Source organism: Peromyscus californicus, unplaced genomic scaffold (genome assembly GCF_007827085.1).
Source record: "Peromyscus californicus insignis strain IS unplaced genomic scaffold, ASM782708v3 Scaffold_16__1_contigs__length_79575227, whole genome shotgun sequence".
NCBI lineage: Eukaryota > Metazoa > Chordata > Mammalia > Rodentia > Cricetidae > Peromyscus > Peromyscus californicus.
In genome coordinates, this window is record NW_026294458.1 from 16,626,480 (window position 1) to 16,649,397 (window position 22,918).

The window sequence follows — 22,918 nt, forward strand, 5'->3', positions numbered from 1 at the left end:
AGTGGTTTTCAGGCTTTTTGAATTGTGAATTGGAAGCTACATTTTGAGTTTATTTTTCCTTAATTAAACGAGAATTGTATATATTAACATATACAATATCTATTCTACACAAGAACTAAGTGAACTTGCAGAGTGATAAATCTGAGGTCAGTTGATTTTAAAAGTCACGTGGTCAGAACACACACCACCAGGTGGTTCCTGACTTCCTAGTGGAGCCAGGGCATGGGAATGCCCTCGAGGCTTTTAGACAGACTGTGTAAGCTTGACCCTGTGTCTTGAAGGGGGTGGGATGTTCTCAGATTTCCCATGGTGCCCTCTGTCGTGATGTCTGTCTCACAGGTCTGAAGCTTCTGGGGTGGAGGGGCAGGGAAATCTGGATTTTTCAGTGACTGGAATGCAATTGGACCTCAGTAAACACCAACGGAATGAAAGAGAAAATTTTGCATCGTTTTTAAAATCTCTTTGTCTTCCCCTCACAGAGTCTCCTCGTCTCATAGACCCTCCCAGGACTCTCATTCTTCAGCTCCACTCCGAAGACTTCCCCATGAGAAAGTAACTTCAAGGAAGCCTCCAGACAGAAATGAAAGCCTCCCAGGATTCCCTCCAGAGGGGTATCTGCTGTGCAGTGGGACCCTGAGTCGGTCAGCAGACTCTGACTTTGCCATCAGCGTTCTCCTACCTTTAAATTAGGACAGTTCAGAACTGTTTTCCTAAACACAGCTGCTGAAGGGTTTCCCACCATCTGCTTCTAATGAATCTCCCACAATAACCCTAACTCAGAATCCACTGTGAACACAGCTGATCAGCAAAATGTTTATTACTGGGCTAGCGGTGGCGGGGTGACAGTTTGAGATCTGGCTGGGTTTGGATCAACTTCCCCTGAGGCCCCTCCACTGGCTTCTATAGCCAAACTTTCCCTCTGGTACTTGTCACAGTTGCTTGGTTTGTCTTCATGAGGAGCTGGGGTGGAGCCAGGGGACGCAAAGCATAGAAGTAACCCAGAGTGCCTGTCCCTCCCTTTACGGGAATTCAGGGCAGTTCGTTTGATCAGTGCTTATCATTTTTTGGGTGTCGATACCGTTAGAAATAAGGATATCTTTCAGGTAGGTTACTGTTTCTGGAGGAAGATAAGGGTTTCTTCCCAGGATCCAAATATAATCCACGTGGAAGAGCCAGATGATGGTGGTACAGGAGTACACAAGAGCGTAGTTCACATAATCAGTGATCAGGATCCAGTACGGTGTGGCTGGCGTCACTGAGAACCAGAGGCAGAGCATGAGGAAGGACCAGGGCAAGGGAAGCGTCCTCTCTGGGGCTCTGGGGACCCACTGAGTTGGTGCTTCACATGGGAAACATGGGGGTTGTGAGAGCTATTAAGCCCACCCTTCTCCAGCTTCGGACCTTCAAGTGGCTGGACTTCTTTAAAAAAAATTATTTTTAGTGTGTGTGTGTGTGTGTGTGTGTGTGTGTGTGTGTGTGTGTGTGTGTGATGGGGACAGGGGGCACATGTCATGACTTACATGTGGAGGTCAGAGGACATTTGTGGAGTTAGTTCTCTCTAGCTTTAGGTGGGTTCCAGGGATCCAACTCAGATCCTCAGGCTCCAACGGCAAACGCTTTATCCACCGAGCCATGTCACCGGCCACCTCTTAATCTTGAGATAGACTCTAATCATAAAGCTCAGGCTGACCTATAACTAGTATTCCTCCTTCCTTGGCCTCCTCGGTGCTGGGATTATAGGAATGTACCACCATGCTTGGTATTTAAAAAGAACACCAACAAAATTCCCCAGTGACTCTAGTGTGTGGCCATAGTCAGGAACCATTATTATGTCCTCCCCGCTCTGACAGCATCATGGAAAAGGCACACAGGATGACTGGGGATTCAGACAGCCTCCTTAGGTGACGCTGACGCATGGAGATGCATTTAGCAAGGAGGGTCAGGAATGCATGGCGAGGGCCCAAGGTTCAAGTCCACCACCCCGAGTGAAGAAGCAGAGGCGAATGTGTTTGGGTTTTCCTTCCTGGATAATCTTAACAAAACCTTCAGCTTTAAGAATGTGACATGGTGCCCAGTGGTGGTGGTGGTGGCGGTGGCGCACGTCTTTAAACCTGTACTCGAGAGGCAGAGGCAGGCAGGTCTTTGTGAGTTCGAGGCCACCTTGGTCTACATAGCTAGTTCTAGAACAGTCAGGGCTACGAAGAACTTCCTCTCTGACCCACTTTAGGGACTTGACTGGTTGTGGGACTGGGGGATGGGGTGGGAGGTGGAGGGGGATGTGGCAGGGAGGAGGATGGGGGTGGGAGAGAGGGGAGAGGGGAGGGGGGAGTGACTGTCAGCATCTGCCCTACTGGTAGGGAGAGGGGCCTCCCAAGCGTTTCCAGCATGAGAAAACCTCAGAGGTCTGAGCTGAGTTCTCCAGTGCATCTACAGAGACAACCAAACGAACTCCTCTCTCTCTCTCGGCTGCCGTGCGTGCACCTTGCTAAGTTAGACCGGAACTCAGAGGGCAGAACAGAGAGACCGGAGAGCTGCAGAGTCCGGCTTGCCTTCCTCTCGCTTGTCGCCTCCTGCCTGCGAGCTTCTGCACAGGTGGATTGTTCTCCTAACATCTGGTGATTTGGGGGCTTCTGTTTCCCATGAGATCAGACTGGATCCCGCCTCCTACTCATGCCTTGTATGTCTCTCTGCGGGCCTCGCCCCCTGGAACGCCGAGGGAGTTTCCTGGCACCGCCTCAGGGTCCACCTGGGATGCCAGCCTGGAAGGACGGGGCCAGCTCTGTCTTGCCCATCACCGCACCCCTGTGCATCCCGGTGCCTAGCCCAGGGAACATAGTAGGTGTGCACTGAATAATTGTGCATTGACTTGAACCCGGATGACAGCACTCAGAGGCGTGTGAACACAGGGCTCCGGCTTTCTAGCTACACATCTCCAGAGGGAAGTGGATACTTACACTCAAAAAACTTGACTAGGAGCTTGGCTGGCTCGGAGAGGTTGGTGTGTTTGGCTTCCCCTTCGACTTGGTTCATGGTTCCGTCGGGTCTAAAGTGAGAGGGAAAAAAAAAGAGAGAGAGAGAGAAAAGAAACAAGGAAAGGAAAACAGATATGGGAAAGGAAGGAAAAACAACTCATTGAAAACTCCAAACCAATGAAAGTCAAGCTTTGTGCCCAAAGGGCTCTGACCGCCAGCGGGGTGGCAGTGGCGTCTGGTCTAAGAGGCTCTTGAAAGGCCGGCCAGACCTGGTTCCAGACCCTGCCCTTCCCTCTGTGACTGTCTGAGATTCAGTGGAGGAAGACGGCGGCAGCGTTTGTGAACGAGAAGCCACTTTGACAATGCCTAGGGTTTGGGTTCTACGCTAGGCCCTTGCAATTCCACACTGGTTTTTTATGTTTGCTGTTTGCCTTTCAGGCACTTCCTGCTCCCAGGCTTCAAAGAGAGGGCATAAAGGGGGATGAGAAATTAGAGAAAACAACCCCCTACGAGACTCATCTCTTTACAGAGGAGAGGATGACGAAGAAATGGAGGAAGGAGGAACTAGATCACTGAAAATAATGCAAAGCGGGGAAGGGGTCTGGAGGCACTTCCCATCACCCCTTTGTTGCAGGGACAAATGTAGCAACATCTTCCGATTTGTCCCATCGAGGGGCCTGAGGTCTGAAAACCCCTCCAGTTCAGCTAGTGTCCAAGTGAGCGTGGGAGATTTTGAAACTGAGCCGGTTGTCACAGAGGCCAGGAGGAGACCTGGCCATTGTGCTTCCGAGACAAGTCCCGTTCTCAGAGACATTATTGTGGAAAAACACACATCTTATAATTGGTCCCCCAACACTTAGTGGTGGCAGAGCCGTTCTCTCTTAGTGGTATATAAAATGGTGGCATATCTTAAATGTGCTGGTCTCAGAACCAAGGAAGTACTCAGACCCTTCCCAAGGACCTGGCCCATTTCGGACTAACTCCCAATGACCTCAGGAACCCAGAGGCCAGGGCAAAGCCTTGAGGAAGAGGCCAGAGAAGGGGGGGGGTGCCTAGACATGACTGTTCCTCTTCAGGAGAGGGCAAAGTGGCTGCCTGCCTGTCAGTCCTCAAGAAGGGCAACCGTGAGAGCTAAGTATGTGTGAGGAAGTCAGCAGGTTAGCGCTATAGTTAGCAGTGAGGGACGTGTTGTGGGATAATCTTTTTGTACAGTGTGAATATGTATCACTCAGACTGGTTTAACAAAAAGCCAAAGAGCCAATAGCTATGCAGGATTTCCAGGCACAGAGAACGCCAGGAAGAAGAAGAAGGGCGGAGAAGCCAGCCAGAGGCTGAACTGGTCAGACACCCAAAATGGGGGAGAGGTAAAAGTCACATGGTAGAATGTAGGTTACTAAAAACACGGGTTAATTTAAGTTATAAGAGCTAGTTAAAAACAAGCCTAAGCTATCGGCCGAGCTTTGATAATAGTAAGTCTCCATCTATGTCGTGATTTGGGAGCTGGCAGGAGGGACAGGAAAATCCTCTTACAGGGGTGCTGCTCTGAAACCAGAGCCAAAGCTGCAGGTAAGGGAGGTTGGAAAAGGTGCTCTCCTATTCCTGACTGCATCGGCTGTCACCATGCAGGGCCAGGCACCATGCCCTGCCGCCTCCCCTAGAAGACGGTTTGCTTCCATCTGCAAATGGTAACTTAGCAACAAACCAGGCTCTTCTCCTCTCCACCATCACTTGTGTCTTGTTCCAGAATAGTTCTCTGAACGCCAGTCTCTGATCATAAAGGCGCAACGTGCTCATGGGAAAAATGCATTTGTATTTTCTTTAAAATATTATTTTTGTTCCATTTGTTTAGTGTCTGTGGCGCATACTTCTATCATGACACTAGTGTGTAGGTCAGAGGGTACTCGGGGGACCCGGCTTGGCGGCAGGCGCCTTTGCCTACTGAGGCATCCCACCGGCTCCAATCTGCGTTTTCAAGTGGCGGGAGTTCAGCCATTGAAAGGTCATGCTTATTCGATGATTGCCACATGCCAAACACTGCTGTAACAGCTTTACACCTTTTACCTCCTTTGATGCCCGGACAGCCTCAGGGATGGTTCTTCTGTTGCTGCTGGCTACAGACTAGCTAACCTAGAACCAGGCAGCCAAGTGGCAAGGCCTTATCCCTTCACTCTTCCAGCACAAGGCCAGCTCTTCTGGGCCCCAAGTCCTTGAACACGGGCTGAGAATCCCAGCTCCCTATGTGTGGACTTCATGGGTTTGGTACCTAATGGGACATGATATTTCACTGCCAGGTGGAGGTGGCACACACCTTTCATCTCAGCACTCAGCAGGCAGAGGCAGGTGGATCTCTGAGTCTGAGTCTGAGGCCAGCCAGGTCTACAGAGTGAGTTCCAGTACAGCCAGGGCTACACTGAGAAACCCTGTCTTAAAAAACCAAAATAAAATACAAAGAAAAGAGGTCATTAGAACTCTCCTGCCTGCTATAGTCTGGATATATGTCCCCCCAAAGGACCGGGTAAAGATTTGGTCCCCAGGGTGGTGCTGTTACGGTGGAGTTGAGACTGGGAAGAGATCCTTACATCCCTGGGGGTGTGCCTTCAAAGAGGATTGTGGGACCCTGTTTCTCTTTCCTCCCTCCTGGGGTGAATTGTTTTTTTTCTACCCCATGTTCCCACCATGCTGTGCCCACTTCACCAGAAGCTCAAGGAATAAGGCTCCTTGGTTCCAGATGGAACCTCCTGAACGATGGCCCAAATAACCCTTTTCTCTGGAATTCCACTGTGAGGAGAAGGCACTTACTAATACAGGGCCTGTAAAATTCCTGGGAGATTCCCAGCAAAGGCATTTCAATCCCTGCAGTCAACCCTTCATGCAGCCCTCCCCTGGGGCTCCAAAAGGAGCTGGAGTTCTGTCAGAGGCCCTCAAGCGCCTGCCTGCCTGCCTGCCTGCCTGCCTTCTTCCCTTCCTTCCTTCCTTCCCTCCTCCCTCTGGTTTCCGCAGGATGGGAGTCACTGGCTGGGCTCTGGCCCACAGGGAATTGAGTGGATGGTATGGGGGACACAGAGAGCCTCTGTGGACCCAGTGACTTGAGGGCTGTGGGTGGTTGTTTTTTTGGAGTTGAATACCGTCCTCAGATCTTGTATGGAACAGAAAGAACACCCCTTCACCCACCAGCCTTTTTACACTTGGTCTCTTGGGTCCCGTCTCCTGGGTCCAAACCTAAGCTTCATCATGTGTCAGTTGTATGATCCCTGAACAAGGTGCTTAACTTCTCTGGACCTAAATTGTCTCATCCGTGAGGTTTGTAACAGTATCTATTTTTGCTATGTCATGGGGATTAAATAAATATATTTTCAGGGGCAGAGGGAGTGCCTTGCATACAGGAAATACTTAAATGTATTTGTTGGTGATGTAACGTTTGTTGGTGGAGGGTAAGCAAGAAGGACCTCATCCTGGGTCTCTTCATGTCTGCTCTCCAGAGCGAAAAGTTTTAGATTGAATATCCATGTCCAGTGCACTTAGTGATAGAAGTCCATACTTCTAAAAGGCATCCTGTTGACATCAGCTAGAGAGTACATGTATCTGATGCTGGCTTAGCAAGAAAAGGAGGTGCCTGGGACTGGAGATGCGTCTCATTCAGTAGGGTGCTTCTTAGCATACAAAAGGCCCTGGGTGAACATTAGCACTGCACCAACAAGGCTTGGCGGAGCACACTTGTAATCCCAGCGCTAAGAAGGATCAGAAATTCCGGAACATCCTCGGCTACACAGTGAGTTGGAGACCAGCCTGGGCTACATAAGATCCTGACTCAAAAGAAGGAAAGAGAGAAAACTGAGAGCAAAGGGTGGGGAGGTCCCTAGCAGGGAAGCGGACTGGAAGTGGGATAAACGGCCATGGGATAAAATGAGCCGCAAGTTCCCAGAAGTGTTCAACAAAACTTGATGGCCTCAGTGAGTAAATGGACAGAAAGGGCCTCTCTCTTGGTTTGGAGGCCAGACAAGGCAGCCTAACGTCCTCTGCTACCAGAGTCCCCGTTTGGCGATGACGTCAGGGGTGCTGGCTGAATTACTGTTGACTCCCCGCTGTCTCTCTCAGCATCTGGTATTCGGCAGGTGCTCAGGAGCGGTTAAAGCAGAGAACACAGGCACTCCAGTCCCGACCACCCTGCCTAGCCTGAGTAACACACACGCGCCCTCTCCCCGCCCCTGAGCACAGAACAAGGCCGTCCCAGGAGGACACGCGGTCGCTCACTCACCTCCTCTCCTGGTTTACCATTTTGATGTTGCCATTCTCCATCAGCAAGTAGTTGGCTTGATTGCAGTCCCCTCTCTCAAAGCTCGATGGGATCTTCTCGATTTCATACCACCTTCCAAGATACTGCACAGACAAGAAGAAGAAGCAGGGCAAAACCCAGGGGCTCTCTGGGGACCTGCTGGCTCTCTCCCATTGTCCTCTTAGAAGCAGAGCCCTTTCCAGGGGAAACCGGGCCAAATGGGCTGCATCATTCCCAGCCAGCTGGGCAAGCTAGTGTTTCAAATGAGAAGAAGTGAATGGGTATGCGGGTACTGGTTGTATGCCACATTCTATTCCTCAAGGGGCTCTTTATTTAGATATGTCCTCAGAGTCTCTTCAGTCAAAACCTGTGTGAAATTCCAGCCTCTGTGAAAGGAAGGGATTATCTGGTGGCTGGAAAACACCTTCCACCTCCAACAGCTGATAATTCTACAAGGCATCTTTGAATTGGGTGTAACTCAGACATGCTGGCTGTAGCAACCGCTTGGTGTTGGTTTACTGAAACCTCTGCAGAGGGCAGCTTGGTACTATTGAGCAAAACTAAAAGCACATGCTCTGCAGCCTAGCAATTGAACTTCTGGGACTGTATCTCCTGCTGTAAAAAAAAAAATGATGTGTGTGTATAAGGTTATCTGTTGTATCTCTGTCTGTCACAGTAAAAGGCAGGAAACAGTCCAGTGAGGGGCTGGGGAAATAACAGATGGTGCATCTATCTGATGACACTTTAAACACCCCCCTTTTAAAAAGGTCTATGCAATTATCTTGAAGGTATCCAAAGAAGAAGGAGCAAAGAGCCAGGTTTGAGGTGGGGTGTATTTAAACGGCCTTTCGTATAACAATAAAAGCTTATCGTAAGGGGTTCTATTTTGGTGGTGACGAGCTACAAACTCTAACCAGCAAAGATTTATTGACTTGTGGTTCTGTAAGCCAGACTCTGATCCTAACCTCACTAGGCTAAAATTGAGATGTGGGCTTCCTCCCCTCCCGGAGGCTCTGAGAGAGAGAGTGGGAGTCTTTGCTTTCTCCATGTTACATAGGCTGCCTGTTTTCTGGACCTGGAAGTCCCCCATATTCAAGTTCAGCCGACCTTCACTGTGCTTCCCTGACGAGATCTCACTTCTTCATCAAACCTCTCTAACACAGCTAGGAAGGGTGTTCTGCTTCTAATAATTTATGTGATTAAGTTGAGTCCACCTGGATAACCAATCTGGCCATCTCAGGTCACCTCGGTAGAACCCCTTTATTCCATGGGAGGTAGGGTGTTCACAGGTTAGAAAACAGGCCAAGGACTTCTGGAAGCTGTTATTTTGGCTACCACAGTCTTATACATATTCGCTTGTATATGTACACATTGTCTAAAAAAAGGTACACATTAGGCTGGCTTTACTGGTTGCTCCTTGGCGGGTGGGGAAACTGAGGAAACTAAGGGGAACTTCATCGAATGCTCCTTTGGACCTTTGGGGTCTGGGTTGGTTGTGTCCTCCGCACCCCAGCCCTCCGTGCTTCTGGGGACGGAACAAAACATAGACTTTATACTAGCCAGATATACTGTCACTGAGCTATGAGCCCGGCTCCCTTTTGCACATTCAGCATTTCGAACTACTTGAGCATATTTGCCTAGTCAAAATACTAATTATGAGCCGGGCGGTGGTGGCGCACGCCTTTAATCCCAGCACTCGGGAGGCAGAGCCAGGCGGATCTCTGTGAGTTCGAGGCCAGCCTGGTCTCCAAAGCGAGTTCCAGGAAAGGCGCAAAGCTACACAGAGAAACCCTGTCTCGAAAAACCAAAAAAAAAAAAAAAAAAATACTAATTATGATCGTTCTGCAAATTTAAAAATCTGTCACTCAACAGAGCAAGTTGAGCATGCATTCACCTTCAAACATTCAGAAGCGTCCTTAGAACGACTGACATGGTTTCAGTCACGTGACACAAGGCTTCAGTCACGTGGCTCTGCACAAGGGCACACCCACATCTTCGACCCTACTTTTCGAACTCCTTTAGTAAGCCCCAACAGTCAGTTAAAAGCATTGAAATTTAGCAGAGGCCTCTAATCCCAGAACCTGGGAGGTACACCGAGTGGGAAATTAGGAATCCAAGGTCAGCACCAGATAGATACATGGAGAGTTCAAGGCCAGCCTGTCTCAAACAAACACACAAACCGCAACAACAGAAACCTAACGAAACAAAACCACCCCATTGAAGTTGACCTTCATTGGGAGTACCAAAAAAATGAGGCGAGGGGTTTCATAAGCACCCTCAGAAAAATTTCCATCTTATGATACCTTTAACAGTTCTTAACTACTCAAGTGACTTGAGTGATCTACAGTTAAGAGCAAGGAAATATGACTTTCCAGAAACAAGGAAACTCAGAGGTGAGAGATTGTCATGTCATGTTCCCTCATGATCCTGTATTCCTCTGTAAATTTTTCTCATTGCAGTTTCTATATGAGGACAATTTGATGTCTAAAAAAGAAAACTGGAAAAGATGCAAAATCACCTTTCTTTGTAGATGATCTATTACTGTGTACACAAAGTCCAGGGGAACTGCTTTTGAGTGATTTTGAATGTTCCTCTTGCCTTCATCTATGGATGTGTGTGACCAAGCTTAATTTACTTGGTAATGGTAGTCAGACTTGATTTTGTGCAACTGAGCTATATTTCCAGCCTCCCTAAGAAGTCTTAAATACAAACAAACAACAATAAAAAATCCACAGGCACACACTATTGAAAGAATGAGTTCTGCAAATTTAAAAGATGCAAGATTGTCAGGTGGTGGTGGCACACGCCTTTAATCCCAGCACTCCAGAGGCAGAGGCAGGCGGATCTCTGTGCGTTCGAGGCCAGCCTGGTACAGAGCAAGTTCCAGGATAGCCAGGACTGATAGAGAAAGTTTGCCTCAGAAAAACAACCAAACAAACAAACCAACAAAAATGCAAGATCAATATACAAAAGTGTTTCTACACGTGATGAAAAATCTGCCGATGAAATTTAAAAAACTCCATTTATAATAACATAAAAAGAATGAAAATATTTAGAAATAAATTTAACTAAAGAAATGTAGGAACTTGTATTTTGAAAACTGCAAAATATTGGTAAGACAAAAAGGTAAATAGATGCCGGGCAGTGGTGGCACACACCTTTAATCCCAGCACTTGGGAGGCAGGTGGATCTTTGAGTTCGAGGCCAGCCTGGTCTACAGAGTGAGTTCCAGGACAGCCAGGGCTACACAGAAAAATCTTGTCTAGAAAAACAAAAACAAAAACACAAAAAAAACAAAAAATTATAAATAGAAAGATAGCTTATGCTCATAAACTGAGAGTGTTAGGATGGCAATACTCTATCTATACTCTTCTTTATATTCTCTGCAAAAATTGACAAGCTGATCATAAAACTCATGGAAAAACAAGGGACAAAGAATAGTTAGAAGAATAAAGTTGAAGGACTCCTGTATTTTGATTAGAAACTTATGACAAATCTGTAGTAATTAAAATTGGAGTAAGTATAGACATAGCTAGAATAGAATTGAGGTTTTGAAAATAAAACTTCATATCCACAGTCAACTGATTTTCACTATGGATATCAAGACTACCAATGGAGAATTGGTCTTTTTAACAAATACTGGAAAGACACGCAGATGGAATTGGATACTTCTATGACACAAATGTAACTTAAAATGGGTCAAAGGCTTAAATGCAAGGGCTTAAACTTCAAAACCCTGAGAAGAACATACAAGGGTAAATCTTTACAGCCTTGGATTGGGCAAGGCTTCTCTAGGGACCTAGTGCTACCTATTGAACTAATGAGATGCTTACTAATTAGGTACTTAAGTTTGTAGGTCTGACCCCACAAGTACAAGCAACAACAACAACAAAAACAAAACAAAACACAACAAAAAAAAAAACCCATGAACAAATTGGACTTTACCGGTATAAAAAAAACCTCATGCTTCAAAGGGCATATCGATAAAGGGAAATGTTCCATCAAATGGGATAAACTATTTTAACATATCTCAGAAGAGATTTTCATCTAGCATAGAGGAAGAGCATTTGAGTATCAAGAATTAAAAGACTTTTGGGGGGCGCGTTTCAAGACAGCGTTTCTCTGTGTCTGTCCTGGAACTCACTCTGTAGACCAGGCTGGCCTCAAACTCAGAGATCCGCCTGTCTCTGCCTCCCAAGTGCACCACCATGCCCAGCTTTTTTTTACCCCCTACCTTTTTTTTTTTTTTTAAGGGCAAAAGATTCGGATGGAAGATTTCCACATGGCTCATAAGTACATGAAAAGATACCCAACACCATTAGGCCTTAGGAAACGGAGATGATACAGCTTAATACCCCCACAGCACCTATAAGAAAAGAGGGCATTGGTACAACTGCTGGCGAAGAGGTAAGGGAATCAGTGCTAGAGGCTGTTTGTAAGAATGTACAATGGTGCAACTCTTCTAAAACAATCCATCAGCTTGTCAAAAAGCCAAACACGGATTACCACGTCAGCAATTCGACTTCATGTATACCCCAAAGAACTGAAAACATAGGCCCCTCTCTTCCAAAAAGTCCCCAAGCCTGAATGTCCACAGCAGCAGCATTTCTATAACAACAACAACAAAAAAGTAAAAGGGGGGCAGTGGCTCACGCCTTTAATCTCAGCCCTCAGGAGGCAGAACCAGGCAGATCTCTGTGAGTTCAAGGCCAGCCTGATCTATAGAGTAAGATCCAGGACAGGCTCCAGAGCTACACAGAGAAACCCTGTCTTGGAACAGGCTCCAGAACTACACAGAGAAACCCTGTCTTGGAATATACCAAACCAAACCAAACCAAACAAACAAAAAAGTAAAACAACTCAAGCCATAAGGATAAATACACTGTAGCATCACCCCACACATCATTTGGCAACAAAAGGAATGAAGTATTGATGCGCAGCTGCGACACAGGTGAACCTTGAAAACATCTCCTTCAGTCACAAAAAGCTAGCCTTGTATATTCCGTAGACAAATTCATATTGACAGAAAGGAAAGCATTGGTCATGTGGCTATGGCAGCGCTGGGAAGAAAAGGATTGTTCTGGTTTGGATGTAAAGCTTCTCCTCAGGGTCGAGCATTAGGAGGTTTGGTCCTGATGTGAGCAGAGCTCAGCGGTGGGACTTTTGAGGAAGTGACTGGATGCTGAGAGCTCCGACCTAATCAATGGATTAGTCCCTTGATGGATTTGCAATCTTGGTAGGTGGTAAGTGGGAGGGATCTAGTTAGGCGAAGCAGGTTACTGAGTTCATGCCTGGGAGAGATGGCTCTTGTTTGCTCTCTCTGCTTACTGGCCACCGTAAGCTAAGCAGCCTTCTGCCTATGCATCCGATGATGTTCTGCCTCACCATAAGCCTGTGGGCCACATGAACCATGGCCTGAAAACACTGAAACCAGGAGCCACAAGAGATCTTCCCTCTCTCAAGTTGTTTCTCTCAGGTATTTGTCAGGGAGATGAAAAGTCTAAGTAATCCAGCTAGAGAGACTGTCAGGGGGTTTGTGCTTTCTTCTTAGGATAATGAAAGTGTTCTAAAATTGATTTAATGATGGTTGCATAACAGCGAATGTATTAAAAATCCTTGAAATAAAAACCTTTTTGAACAAGCCAGTAATATGCGATATAAACCAATCTTAATACAATTTTTGCCTTAAAATAATTCTGCTTTGGGGCTCTGCAGTTAAGAGCGCTTGCTGCTCTTAAAGAGGACTGGAGTTCAAGTCCCAGCATACACATTGGACAGCTCACAACTGCCTGTAACTCCAGCTCCAGGGGATCCAACACTCTCTCCACGGGCACCTGCACACTTACGCACATTCACACACAGATGCACACACATACACATACATTTTTTTTTTTAAATCTTTTAAAAACATTTCGCTTCAGTTCTCAAAGGACTTCTGTAAGTGAAGATATCAGCTATAATTTCCAGGATATTTTGGAATTTTTACTCCCAGACTAAAATCTGACTCAAATTCCCTGGATATTATCACAAAGGTTGTGTGTGTGTGTGTGTGGTTTTCCAGGTTGACTCAATTAAAGGGAATCCTTAAAATCTTAATGGAGAACATCAGTGCAGACCTTAGCGTGTGGCTTTTCCTTTCTTACCGTGGGCATTCTCTGCCGTCTTATTCCGCCCTTCGAATGACTAAGCTCTTTCGTCCCAGCTCTGTCCAGCCCCCCCTCTAACATTCCCAGCACTCACCCCAAAGTTCCAGTGACTGATAATCTCAGTGTTTCTCAAACCAAGTGTGCTGCTCCCTAAAAGCAACCAAAACCTTTTAAGGAGAAGGGCCTTACGGTTAGAACTCAGGCCGTCCACAGTCGTGGGAGCCGCTGAATTCTGTCATCTAATAGCTGCTCCTTTCGGCTGCTCCCTCTGCCTCATTCCAGGAAGAAGAAGCATTTATGGGGAGCTAGTTGTCTTGTAGGTAACAAGAAAAGACCCTGGGGGACTGCTGGCCTTTCCTAGGTCCTGTCTCGAGTTATAAGACAGGAAGCCTAGTTTTGAGCCCTATGGGCATGAACTAACTACCTGTGTCACTTGAGAAGGACACTCAGCTTCTCTCTCTGTAGGACAATAGTAGTGAAATAGCCATAGTCAGTGCCCCTGTTCACACTATACCCTCACCCCCACCTCCCCATAGTGGTGGGGGACAATTCCCATACACTGACAGCTCATGCTTGCCACCCCCTGCTCTCCCCAGCCAGGGCCATGGGAGCGCCTAGAGCCTGTTGGCATCCATCTAGGGGGCAAGCTGAGGTACCAAAGACTCCCCCTGTCCCCTTTCTGGCCTCAGAGACTGCTTCAGGGAAACCCCAAAATTAAGGTAAGTGCCTTGCCTGTTGGGAGCACAAAGGTCCTTATGAGTACAGATAGCACTAGAGAAGCCAGGAATGTTAAACACACAGGGTTGACTCTTCAAGGAAAAGAGGTATAACCTGTTTTCCACCCAGAAGGCTGGGGATGGAGGTGGCTGATAGCCTAGGTAACCCCTGTGCTGTCTGTAGGACCAAGCCATACCTCACTCCCCTAAGATCCCTCAACCAGGACCAGAGATGATGAGTAGTCTAGATAACCTTTGCACTATCTGTGTGACCAGAGTCTCCCTGCAAGTTCCCATAACCAGAACCAGAGGCGGCTAATAGACTAGATGATTTCTGTGCTATCTGTATGATGGAGACCACACCAGATCCTCCTCTAGTCCCTTAAGATAATACATGTAGCCTATGTACAGAGCCCATCTTCATAGAAGACCTGACATGTGCTTTGAGCAAGTTTCAATGTAGTTATGCATCTTTGTGCACTCAGGATTGTGTTACACCAAGAAAAAAATGTTTCCAAGTTGCTCTGTACTTCAATATGACTAAAATAAACTGCCCGGTGTCAGACTTTAGAAGTTTGAATCAACACCGGCTGCTAAGTCGTGTTGAACCGAATTTCCTTCTTGCCTCACATGGATTGTTACTCTGCTGGCCTGTGTCTGCAGAGACCTCCACACTTCCCCAAGACTTGCTTTGGAGATTAAAGAATACAATGAACCTCTCAGCATGCTCAAAACAAACGGGAGGTTTGAGTTACCACACCTTTAGCACGTCAAAATTCTCTTGCACTGAAGGAGTTGGGCATTTCCCAAGATGGAAACTTTGTCCCTCGGCTGCAGTGAAGAGGCCTGCCAGTGTGCCCAGGAGCAACAGCATGGTCACCATCTTGGGTCTGGGTGGCTTCAGGAGAGGCCTAGGGAGAAATAATGCAGCTGGAGGTGTCTGGATCTCCTAGGACACACAGTGATGGAGAGTCCTTGTGGGCAGCCCTGGTCCCTCAGCTGGCATTCTCCTCAGCACTGAGGAGCTGCATCTCGCAGCTGCTGCCAGCCTGGCCATCCAGCCACAGTGAGTCCATCACCCCAGAGCACTGAGCACCTCTTTTAGAGCATCTCTTGCTGGATTAGCCTCCTCTGTGAACCCACACCCTCCCACACTTCACTGAATATTTCCCTAGGGTGGGCGCCTGTCCAGTTCTCCTCAGAACACTCCCAGAATCTTGGAAATGTCAGGTTCGGAGGTTTGTTTCTGGAACAAAAATAATATGTATACAGGGGCTAGACAAAGAAGTGCTCCGAAAGGTCCAAGGGTCTGTAAATGAAGAAATCAAGCTCAAATCCAAATCATGTATGGCATCAAGTGTCCTGTGAGATTCATAAGGGAATGCTCCCTCAGACCCCCACACTTCATCTTTGCCAACGTCTTGCTGGGCTGTCCTATCAACCCAAGCTTGGTCCAGGAACCTTGACCAAGAGCAGCATGTGGGGAACCCAGCGTTACTCAGATGGGGTTCCAATTCTGCCTCTGCAACCTACTGAGTGTAACTGTGCAAGTTAGGCCTTTGTTTCTTGGTTTATAAAGTGAGACTATGCCGGGCGGTGGTGGCGTACGCCTTTAATCCCGGCACTCGGGAGGCAGAGGCCGACGGATCTCTGTGAGTTCGAGGCCAGCCTGGGCTACCAAGTGAGTTCCAGGAAAGGTGCAAAGCTACACAGAGAAACCCTGTCTCGAAAAACCAAAAAAAAAAATAAATAAATAAAAATAATAAAGTAAGACTAACAGTCAGGCCTAGCTCATGAATCTTTGCAAAAATAAAATGGGATGAAATAAAGCCAGGTGTGGTGGTAAAGGGGGCTACTAGAGAGACTTAGGTGGGACAACTCTGGAGTCCACCAATTCAAGACCAGCTCCAATGACATGAAAAGACACACCCCCTGGAAAGGGAGAGAGAGAGAGAGAGAATATGAATATTCATAGTAGTGTCTGACACCAAGCAGGTGCTCAGTAAATACTAGCTTTTTAAAAATTTATTTACTTATTTATTTTTGAGTCAGCATCTCACTATTAGCCCTGGCTAAACTGGAACTTGCTTTGTAGACCGGGCTGGTCTGGAACTCACAGAGATCTTCCTGCCTCTGCCTTGTGAGTGCTGGGAATTAAAGACATGTGTCGCCTTGCCCAGTTAAATACTAGCACTGTTATTATGAAAGGCAGAAACAGGATTGTATTTCCCAAGTGTTTGCACTGACCACTGGAGTGGTTTTTGTAGAGGATGTGCGTTCAACCAGAGAAGGCCGGTCAGCTGATACGGAAGAGAGCAACGTCAGTTCCATACGGAAGGCCTCTGGTGGTCACAACGGGCTCTGGGGAGGGACCATGGATAGACGGGGGAGTGTGATGGCCGTCCGTGCAGGCTATGGACGGACACTTTGGGCTCCTCTCTGCCCCTTTCCCCTGACTTGCCTTCCCTCTGTTCCCGTTCTGTGACTCCTTGCCTCTCCCCGCACATGAGCTATTTCCAGCTCGCTGCCTTTTCTCTCCGAGATGAAGGTGACTGAGTCAATGCACACCAAATGTTCTCAGCTCCAAGCATTGAAAAGGATGTGTCATAACAGGAATAATTATAACCACTTCATTACGAGTCTTTGAACCTCCAAATAACTTTAATAATCAATAGCTTTTTCTTCTGAAGGTTTTGTTGCCTGGTTTTCAAAAGAACAGTTATGTAAGGAGTGGGAGCTGCCAGCTGGGGCGGGCTGGGGAGGGGGCGGCTGCTGAAGTTCTCTTGAGCAAATCGGTGGAGGGACCACCATCTTTAGTCCTACAGGCCCCCTTTCTCATTGCTATATAAACTACAGCTGTGTTTTAAAAGTCCAACCTAAACTCAGAAAACTTTGCAGCCTTTCTCAGGGGCTCTTGGAATCTTTGTAGCTCTACCCAACAGGCCTAAGTCAATGAGCTTTCCCAAGGACTAGGCTTTGCATGTGGCACATAGTATGTACACTCTACTGTGTTTCCAATTGGATAGGACCTTAGAGGATACCTACCCAGCTCCCCCTTACCCCGGCCAGGTGTGCAGATGGGGAAACTGAGGCTGGGAAGGAAATAGGACTATGACAGGGCCAGCTCTCCAACCATAGCCTCTAGGCCATGTTCCCTTCTGCGTCCAACTTTGTGCCTTTCAATGAATGCCTGCCTGTGAGACCCGAGGAGGCCTGCGTCACCATGCAACAGCAATAACAAGTGAGCCCCCCCATGTCTAACTCTGACAAATGTCTTATTACAAGATGTTCTCACGTGGGCTGAAACATACCCTTCGGTTCTGTGGGAGGATTCAGAACAAGGCTAACTCCCATTGACTACATGGTTTCCAGAGGTGCCGATGGCGTCTGGTTGTTTGAGTTTTCTTCCTACAGCCAAAAGTCCTTGAGAGGGGAGAGGCTGATTTTTCCATGTCCCTTCTGTTTGGATTCACTTAACACTGATAGAGAGGTCATGCTATTGGCATGCATGTATAGCTCTGGATAAAAGTTGCATGATTTACGGTGCATATTTTCTCATTGTCTAGTATCACAGGAAGATCGTCTTGGTGAGTTTACTTCTAGAAATAGATTCTGAGATTTCACATGTTACAATAAAATATTTCCATGGGTAAATAGTCCTTAAAAACAAACAAACCCATGTAGCCTTCAAATCGAACAAGAATTGCGTTTTTCCCCCTTTCCTTTTCTTTTCTATTTTTTTTTTCTACATAGTCCAGGCTGTCCTCTGTAACTCAGGCCGTCCTACAGTTTGTGATGCCTGATTTCCTAGTGTGAGGGCTAAAGGTTACACCACTACACCCAGCAAATCACATATCTAAACAAAACGTTTTTGTGTTCAAATGTACCATACTCTGTTCACACAATCAATGCCAGTTTTCAGTTGATCTTACCATCAGGTGCAGTTGAATCGCTCTAGGGAATTCTACTGGTGCCGTCTTGGCACACAGGCAATTTTCCCATGGTCTCCTTTGGGTAGGGGGAGGGTGGGGAATAAGAGAAGCCATCAGGGCAAGCGCAGGCTTACCTACCCCTCCGACCTGTCACCAGAAAACGTACCAATAGTACCTACCTTACAAGTTTGCTTAAGGAAGAGGAGATGGCTCCTGCAGAGCTAGTGTGAAAGCCCTCCGTCCATACTTACCGGGAGAGCTGAAAGGGGGCAATGGGAAGTCAAGGCATTCATTCTCTATCTTGAACTCATTTATCCTAGTGAAAGTTACAACTCCGCACTTACCTTTTCTTATTAAGATGATAGTTTCCACACAGAAGCCTCCAAGTGAGGTGCCTGTTTTGGTGCCTGGCTTCTCCCAAGTCACTTTATAAGCTCCCCATCAGGCCATTGCCCTTTGAGGGTCATGCATGCCACACCCCCAAAGCTCAGGAAGGCTGGCCTCAAAGCTGAGCTCTGTATGAGGCACAAAGATGGGATGCTGTGTCTGTCGCCTCCTTAATTTCCTTCACAGCTGCTCCCTGAGGAAGAAACAATGAGATACTGTTTGTGTGTGTATGTATGTGTGTGTGTGTGTGTGTGTGTGTGTGTGTGTGTGTGTGTGAGAGAGAGAGAGAGAGAGAGAGAGAGAGAGAGAGAGAGAGAGAGAGTGAGAGAGAGTGCATTTTCATTCAAAACATCTGTTTTGCTTTGTGGATTTTCTAACTTGACATCTTTTCGGTCCAAATGCCCTTGTAAGTTCCAGCAAGATGAGTTTATACTGTTTCCAAACATCTGGTATTTATTTTTCATTTTTGTGTAAATGAAAAATCAACGATTTCATTTCCTGAAATACAGGAATACTGCATCCCATGTAGTCCTGGCCAGGAATGTGACTCAGGTACCAGGGCCAGGGTTGAGGATCTGAGTTGGCTTGCAGTGAGGTCCCAGGGTGGACCCCTACTGCAGTGAGTGCCGGTTTCTCCATTGTGAGGCTGAGAAAGACAGTATGGTCTTCACTAGAAATGGACATGTAAGGGACCTGTCAATCTATACCTGGTGGGCTCAAAATTGAGAGCATCAATGTCTCTTCTGTAGCCCCTCTCTCTGCACCCTTTACAACACACCCACCTCCCTTGCATGCCTTAGAGCTGGAGAGTGGGGTATGCTTTAAACGGGATCTTTTGGTTCAGTCACATTAGGGCCTGCCACAAACCAGATACACCCAGATGGCTACAGACTTGGAAACTTGGTGAATGGAGAGTAGTTTCTAATCAAGCCTCTGCAGGGTGGAGAGTGAATGAAGAGGCACGCTGAACATTCCAGCTTAAACTATACAGTTTAACTGCTAACTATTCAAATTCACTACTCAGATCTTCAGGCTTCCAAGTGGTCTGTGGACAGAGCTATGGAGGCTGACTCAACCCGGCCTCTGCTTTTAATGTATAGTGTTGATGGGGACTGCCTGCTCTGTAAGGACCTTTCTGTCCTGCATATCTATAATTTTATAATACTTTTCAGCCAAAGGGTGCTAGAGACACATCTTACTGTAGATGGTGAGGGTGGATAGTAGAAGGAAGAGCTTCAGGGACTGGACAAATCCACAGGTTCCTACACGCTGTCCGGACCACCTAAGACCTCATAGTGGTTCCTATGATGTCACATCTAAGCAGGACATGTCCAATCTCTGGTGTTGAGAGGTCATTACTAGTCACATCTGGGGACTGAATCTGTGCCACTAAGGAGTGAAGCTTGGCATCCGTGAAAGAGCACAGGGCTGTGAACCAAGACAAGGGGGTCCAGGCCAAGCGTTGTGACCACCTTGCCACCGCCCCTCACAATGCTCTTCCTGCACCTGGTCCCAGCTGCACTCTCCTTCCGTGTTAGCATCCTGTGGTCACGACAGGGTTCCTCCTACTGAAGGAAAAGACAGGACCCAGCAAGATGGAAATGATTAAGCTAGGGGAGGGTCATACCACTTTGGGCACCATTAAATCCCTGGGGTCCCACACAGCAGCTGGCATCTGTCAGTGTCAGAAGACCCCTGACTCCTCCTTACCTTCCACATTACCAGGCCCTGGGGACTCCTGGAAAGCAGCAGGACTCACAGGTTGTCACTTCTTCTCCATGGGTGTCCTCACCACACATGGAGAGACTGAGAGGCAGCGTGTGCATGAGAAAGGGCATGGGAAAGGGGCTTCTGCATGCAGCTGTCTCCACGGGTCCTCAGCCTCAGGATGCAGAGGGACCACACCCTGGAGGCCAGGCATCTGGGGCTGTCTTCACAGGAGGCTGTTCATCCTGAATCAGGAACCAGTGAGCATGGGTTCTCCTGTGCTCTGAGGGGAACAATAGAAGCAGTGTGGCCCAGCATGTGGTTGTGCAGCCATCTTCTGGTCACAAAGGAGCAGCAAGGAAGCCAAGAAGCATGAGCTCCCCGAAGCAGGACTTGGAGCTTTTTCAGGGTCCAAACTATTTCCTGGTGAACTATAGTAACCCGGGTCCAGGCAGAGGAGAGAGAGTGACCTCCAACTGCATCCTGTCCTCACAGCTTGTTTTGATACAAAAGAATTTCAAATGTGTGTTGTTGTTTCCAGGGTCTGTTCTCAAGGGCTTGCCCAGGGCTCAACCTAGTGGACACTTAGTAACTAGGAAAGCTGTCTCCCAGCGTCAGGTTACCAGTTTAGAAAAGAACGTTGGGGAGTTTTCCATGGCAGTTTAATTGCCCGATTCAAGCTGTCTGTTGAGTCTTCCAACAAACTGCCTTACTGCATTTGCGCTCTCTCTCTCTCTCTCTCTCTCTCTCTCTCTCTCTCTCTCTCTCTCTCTCTCTCTCTCTCTCTCTCTCTCTCTCTCTCTCTCTCTGTCTCCTCTCTCTTTCCCCATTTCCCCTCTCTCTCCCCCTTCTCCTCCCCGCTCTCGTGTGTATGCCTGTGTGTGTGTGTGTGTGTCTGTGCCTCTCTGTGTCTGTGTGTGCATCAGTGTGTGTGTGTGTGTGTTTGTGTGTGTGTGTGTTGGAGAGGCCCCTATTGGTCAGCTGAGAGCTGAAACCTCTAAGCTTCAGAAGAGAAGCATCATCCTTTTGTAATGAGGTTTTTGTTTGTTTGTTTGTTTGTTTTTCTTTCGAGACAGGGTTTCTCTGTGTAGCTTTGCACCTTTCCTGGAACTCACTTGGTAGCCCAGGCTGGGCTTGAACTCACAGAGATCTGCCTGGCTCTGCCTCCCGAGTGCTGGGATTAAAGGCATGCGCCACCACCACCTGGCTGTAATGAGTTTTTAGTGACTTGGTCAGAGTAGCCTTGAATTTCAGTAAAATTCAAGTCCTGAGCCAGTTAGAAGAAGGAAGAGAGAAGGGCCTGGTGATTCTGGGCAGGCTGCTTAGTGTGTTAAGAGGATGAGCCTTTCCTTGAAGCTCAAGGCAGACTCAGGACTCAGATATTGTCCACAATGGCTAGGGAACTCTTTCCTGGCAGAATATTGGTGCTTTATGTCCTCCTGTGTCCGGGCAGCCCTTGTTCCCTTCCCAACTTCCTCTGTCACCTCTCTCTCCTCCACAAGGCTGTCCCACTGTTGCCTGGATACGCAGAATGAGAGGGCAGTGAGGGAACGGTCCCCACACGGAGTCTCCTCCATCACAGGTAGGGTAAGGAAGGTAGGCTTCGCTGGCTAAAGCAGCTGAACTAAAAAAAGATAAATGAGGAAAACAGCCTGGAATAGACAGGCAGAGGAAAGCCAGGGCTGTAATGGGGAACAGACGTGAACATGCCTCTTACTCCACGTCCCTTCCTTCCTGCTTCCCGTCATAACAACCTCTTCATTCCTGTGGCTGGTGGACCATCCTCCATCCTTACAGACGAGGTAGTACCTCCATAGTAGACTCAGAGTCCTAAATAAAAGCCCAACTTGCCACCAAAAGAGTGAAACTGATAACATGACACTTTATATAAACAGTGGAACTGCCCCAGAACCGCAGGGAATCTTAACACGGACCAGAGGCTGAGAGATCTTTTTTGTTTTTTTCTCGGAACAATGAGGCATTCTCTTTCTTGCTCAGGGCCTTCTCCTGCAACACCCCTGTCACGATGTCCCCGTCCCTTCCCTCCCTCCATGCCCTTGCTCAGAGGCCACTTTTCTTTGAAATGCCGTCCTGATCTTTCAAATAGCACACTCAGGCCACTGGCCTTACTAAATCCTCACCTCACACTGTAACCACACTCATTTTTTCTTGCTTATCGTGTTTCTCTGAGAATACGTGGGCTTTGCAAGTATATGGCAAATGTCTGACGGGCCTCTGCTCTGCTTCCCATGACTACTCAGCACATAGTGAGGGGCTCATAAGAACTTGATTGAATGGATACTATTCCTAGACTTTAATGGGTATTCAAAGATATAAAGCAAAGAGCTAGAGGTAATATTCTAGAAGCTTCTGTTGGAATTAATTTGCTAGAAAAGCACTGACCTCTCAGTCTGTATCTTTTTCATCGAAATCTTATTTTTTTTCTAGGAATTGCTGGTCATTGAAATAATTAGCTTCTCTTCAACCTCACAGAAAGAATACTTCCTTCAACTCAAAACTGTATCAGGCCCAGAGACCTCAGCTGGGTTTTAGTTGCAATTCTACCGTATAGGAAAAGGTTTCAGGACGCTGGGCGGGAGAGAGGCCAGCTTTCTTCACAGAATAGTGGAGAGAAGCAGAAACATACCACAAAGATGCGGTTTCAAAGCCACTTTCTGAGGGGAAATTAAAAACACAGGGGAAATTAAGCAGACATGAGAAAGAGTCCAGTTTAGGTCTCTCACTGGCTGAGAGTCAAAAAGTTTCAACACACTTGACCAAACCA

At 47.4% G+C, this 22,918-nt stretch overlaps 1 protein-coding gene across 1 annotated transcript; it reads right to left on the reverse strand.

The window, feature by feature from the left end:
• Positions 1 to 799: 799 nt before the first annotated feature.
• Apod (apolipoprotein D) lies at positions 800 to 18,558 on the reverse strand. Its single transcript, XM_052740544.1, has 5 exons — positions 18,384 to 18,558; positions 14,868 to 15,018; positions 7,228 to 7,349; positions 2,955 to 3,043; positions 800 to 1,255 (listed from the first exon to the last, which is right to left on the reverse strand). Exons 2-5 carry the CDS (start codon positions 14,988 to 14,990, stop codon positions 1,020 to 1,022), a joined length of 570 nt encoding a protein of 189 aa, XP_052596504.1. The 5' UTR covers positions 14,991 to 15,018; positions 18,384 to 18,558; the 3' UTR covers positions 800 to 1,019.
• Between the last annotated feature and the right edge of the window lie 4,360 nt (positions 18,559 to 22,918).

What these genes read in the sequence shown, in the direction of transcription:
- Apod (XM_052740544.1), bottom strand. Translation starts at nt 14,990, where the DNA reads ATGGTGACCATGCTGTTGCTCCTGGGCACACTGGCAGGCCTCTTCACT. An exon ending in ATGGTAAACCAGGAGAGGAG is followed by an intron (nt 3,044 to 7,227) that starts GTGAGTGAGCGA and finishes CTCTCACTTTAG; the next exon opens with ACCCGACGGAACCATGAACC. An exon ending in CCTAGTCAAGTTTTTTGAGT is followed by an intron (nt 1,256 to 2,954) that starts GTAAGTATCCAC and finishes TCTGGTTCTCAG; the next exon opens with TGACGCCAGCCACACCGTAC.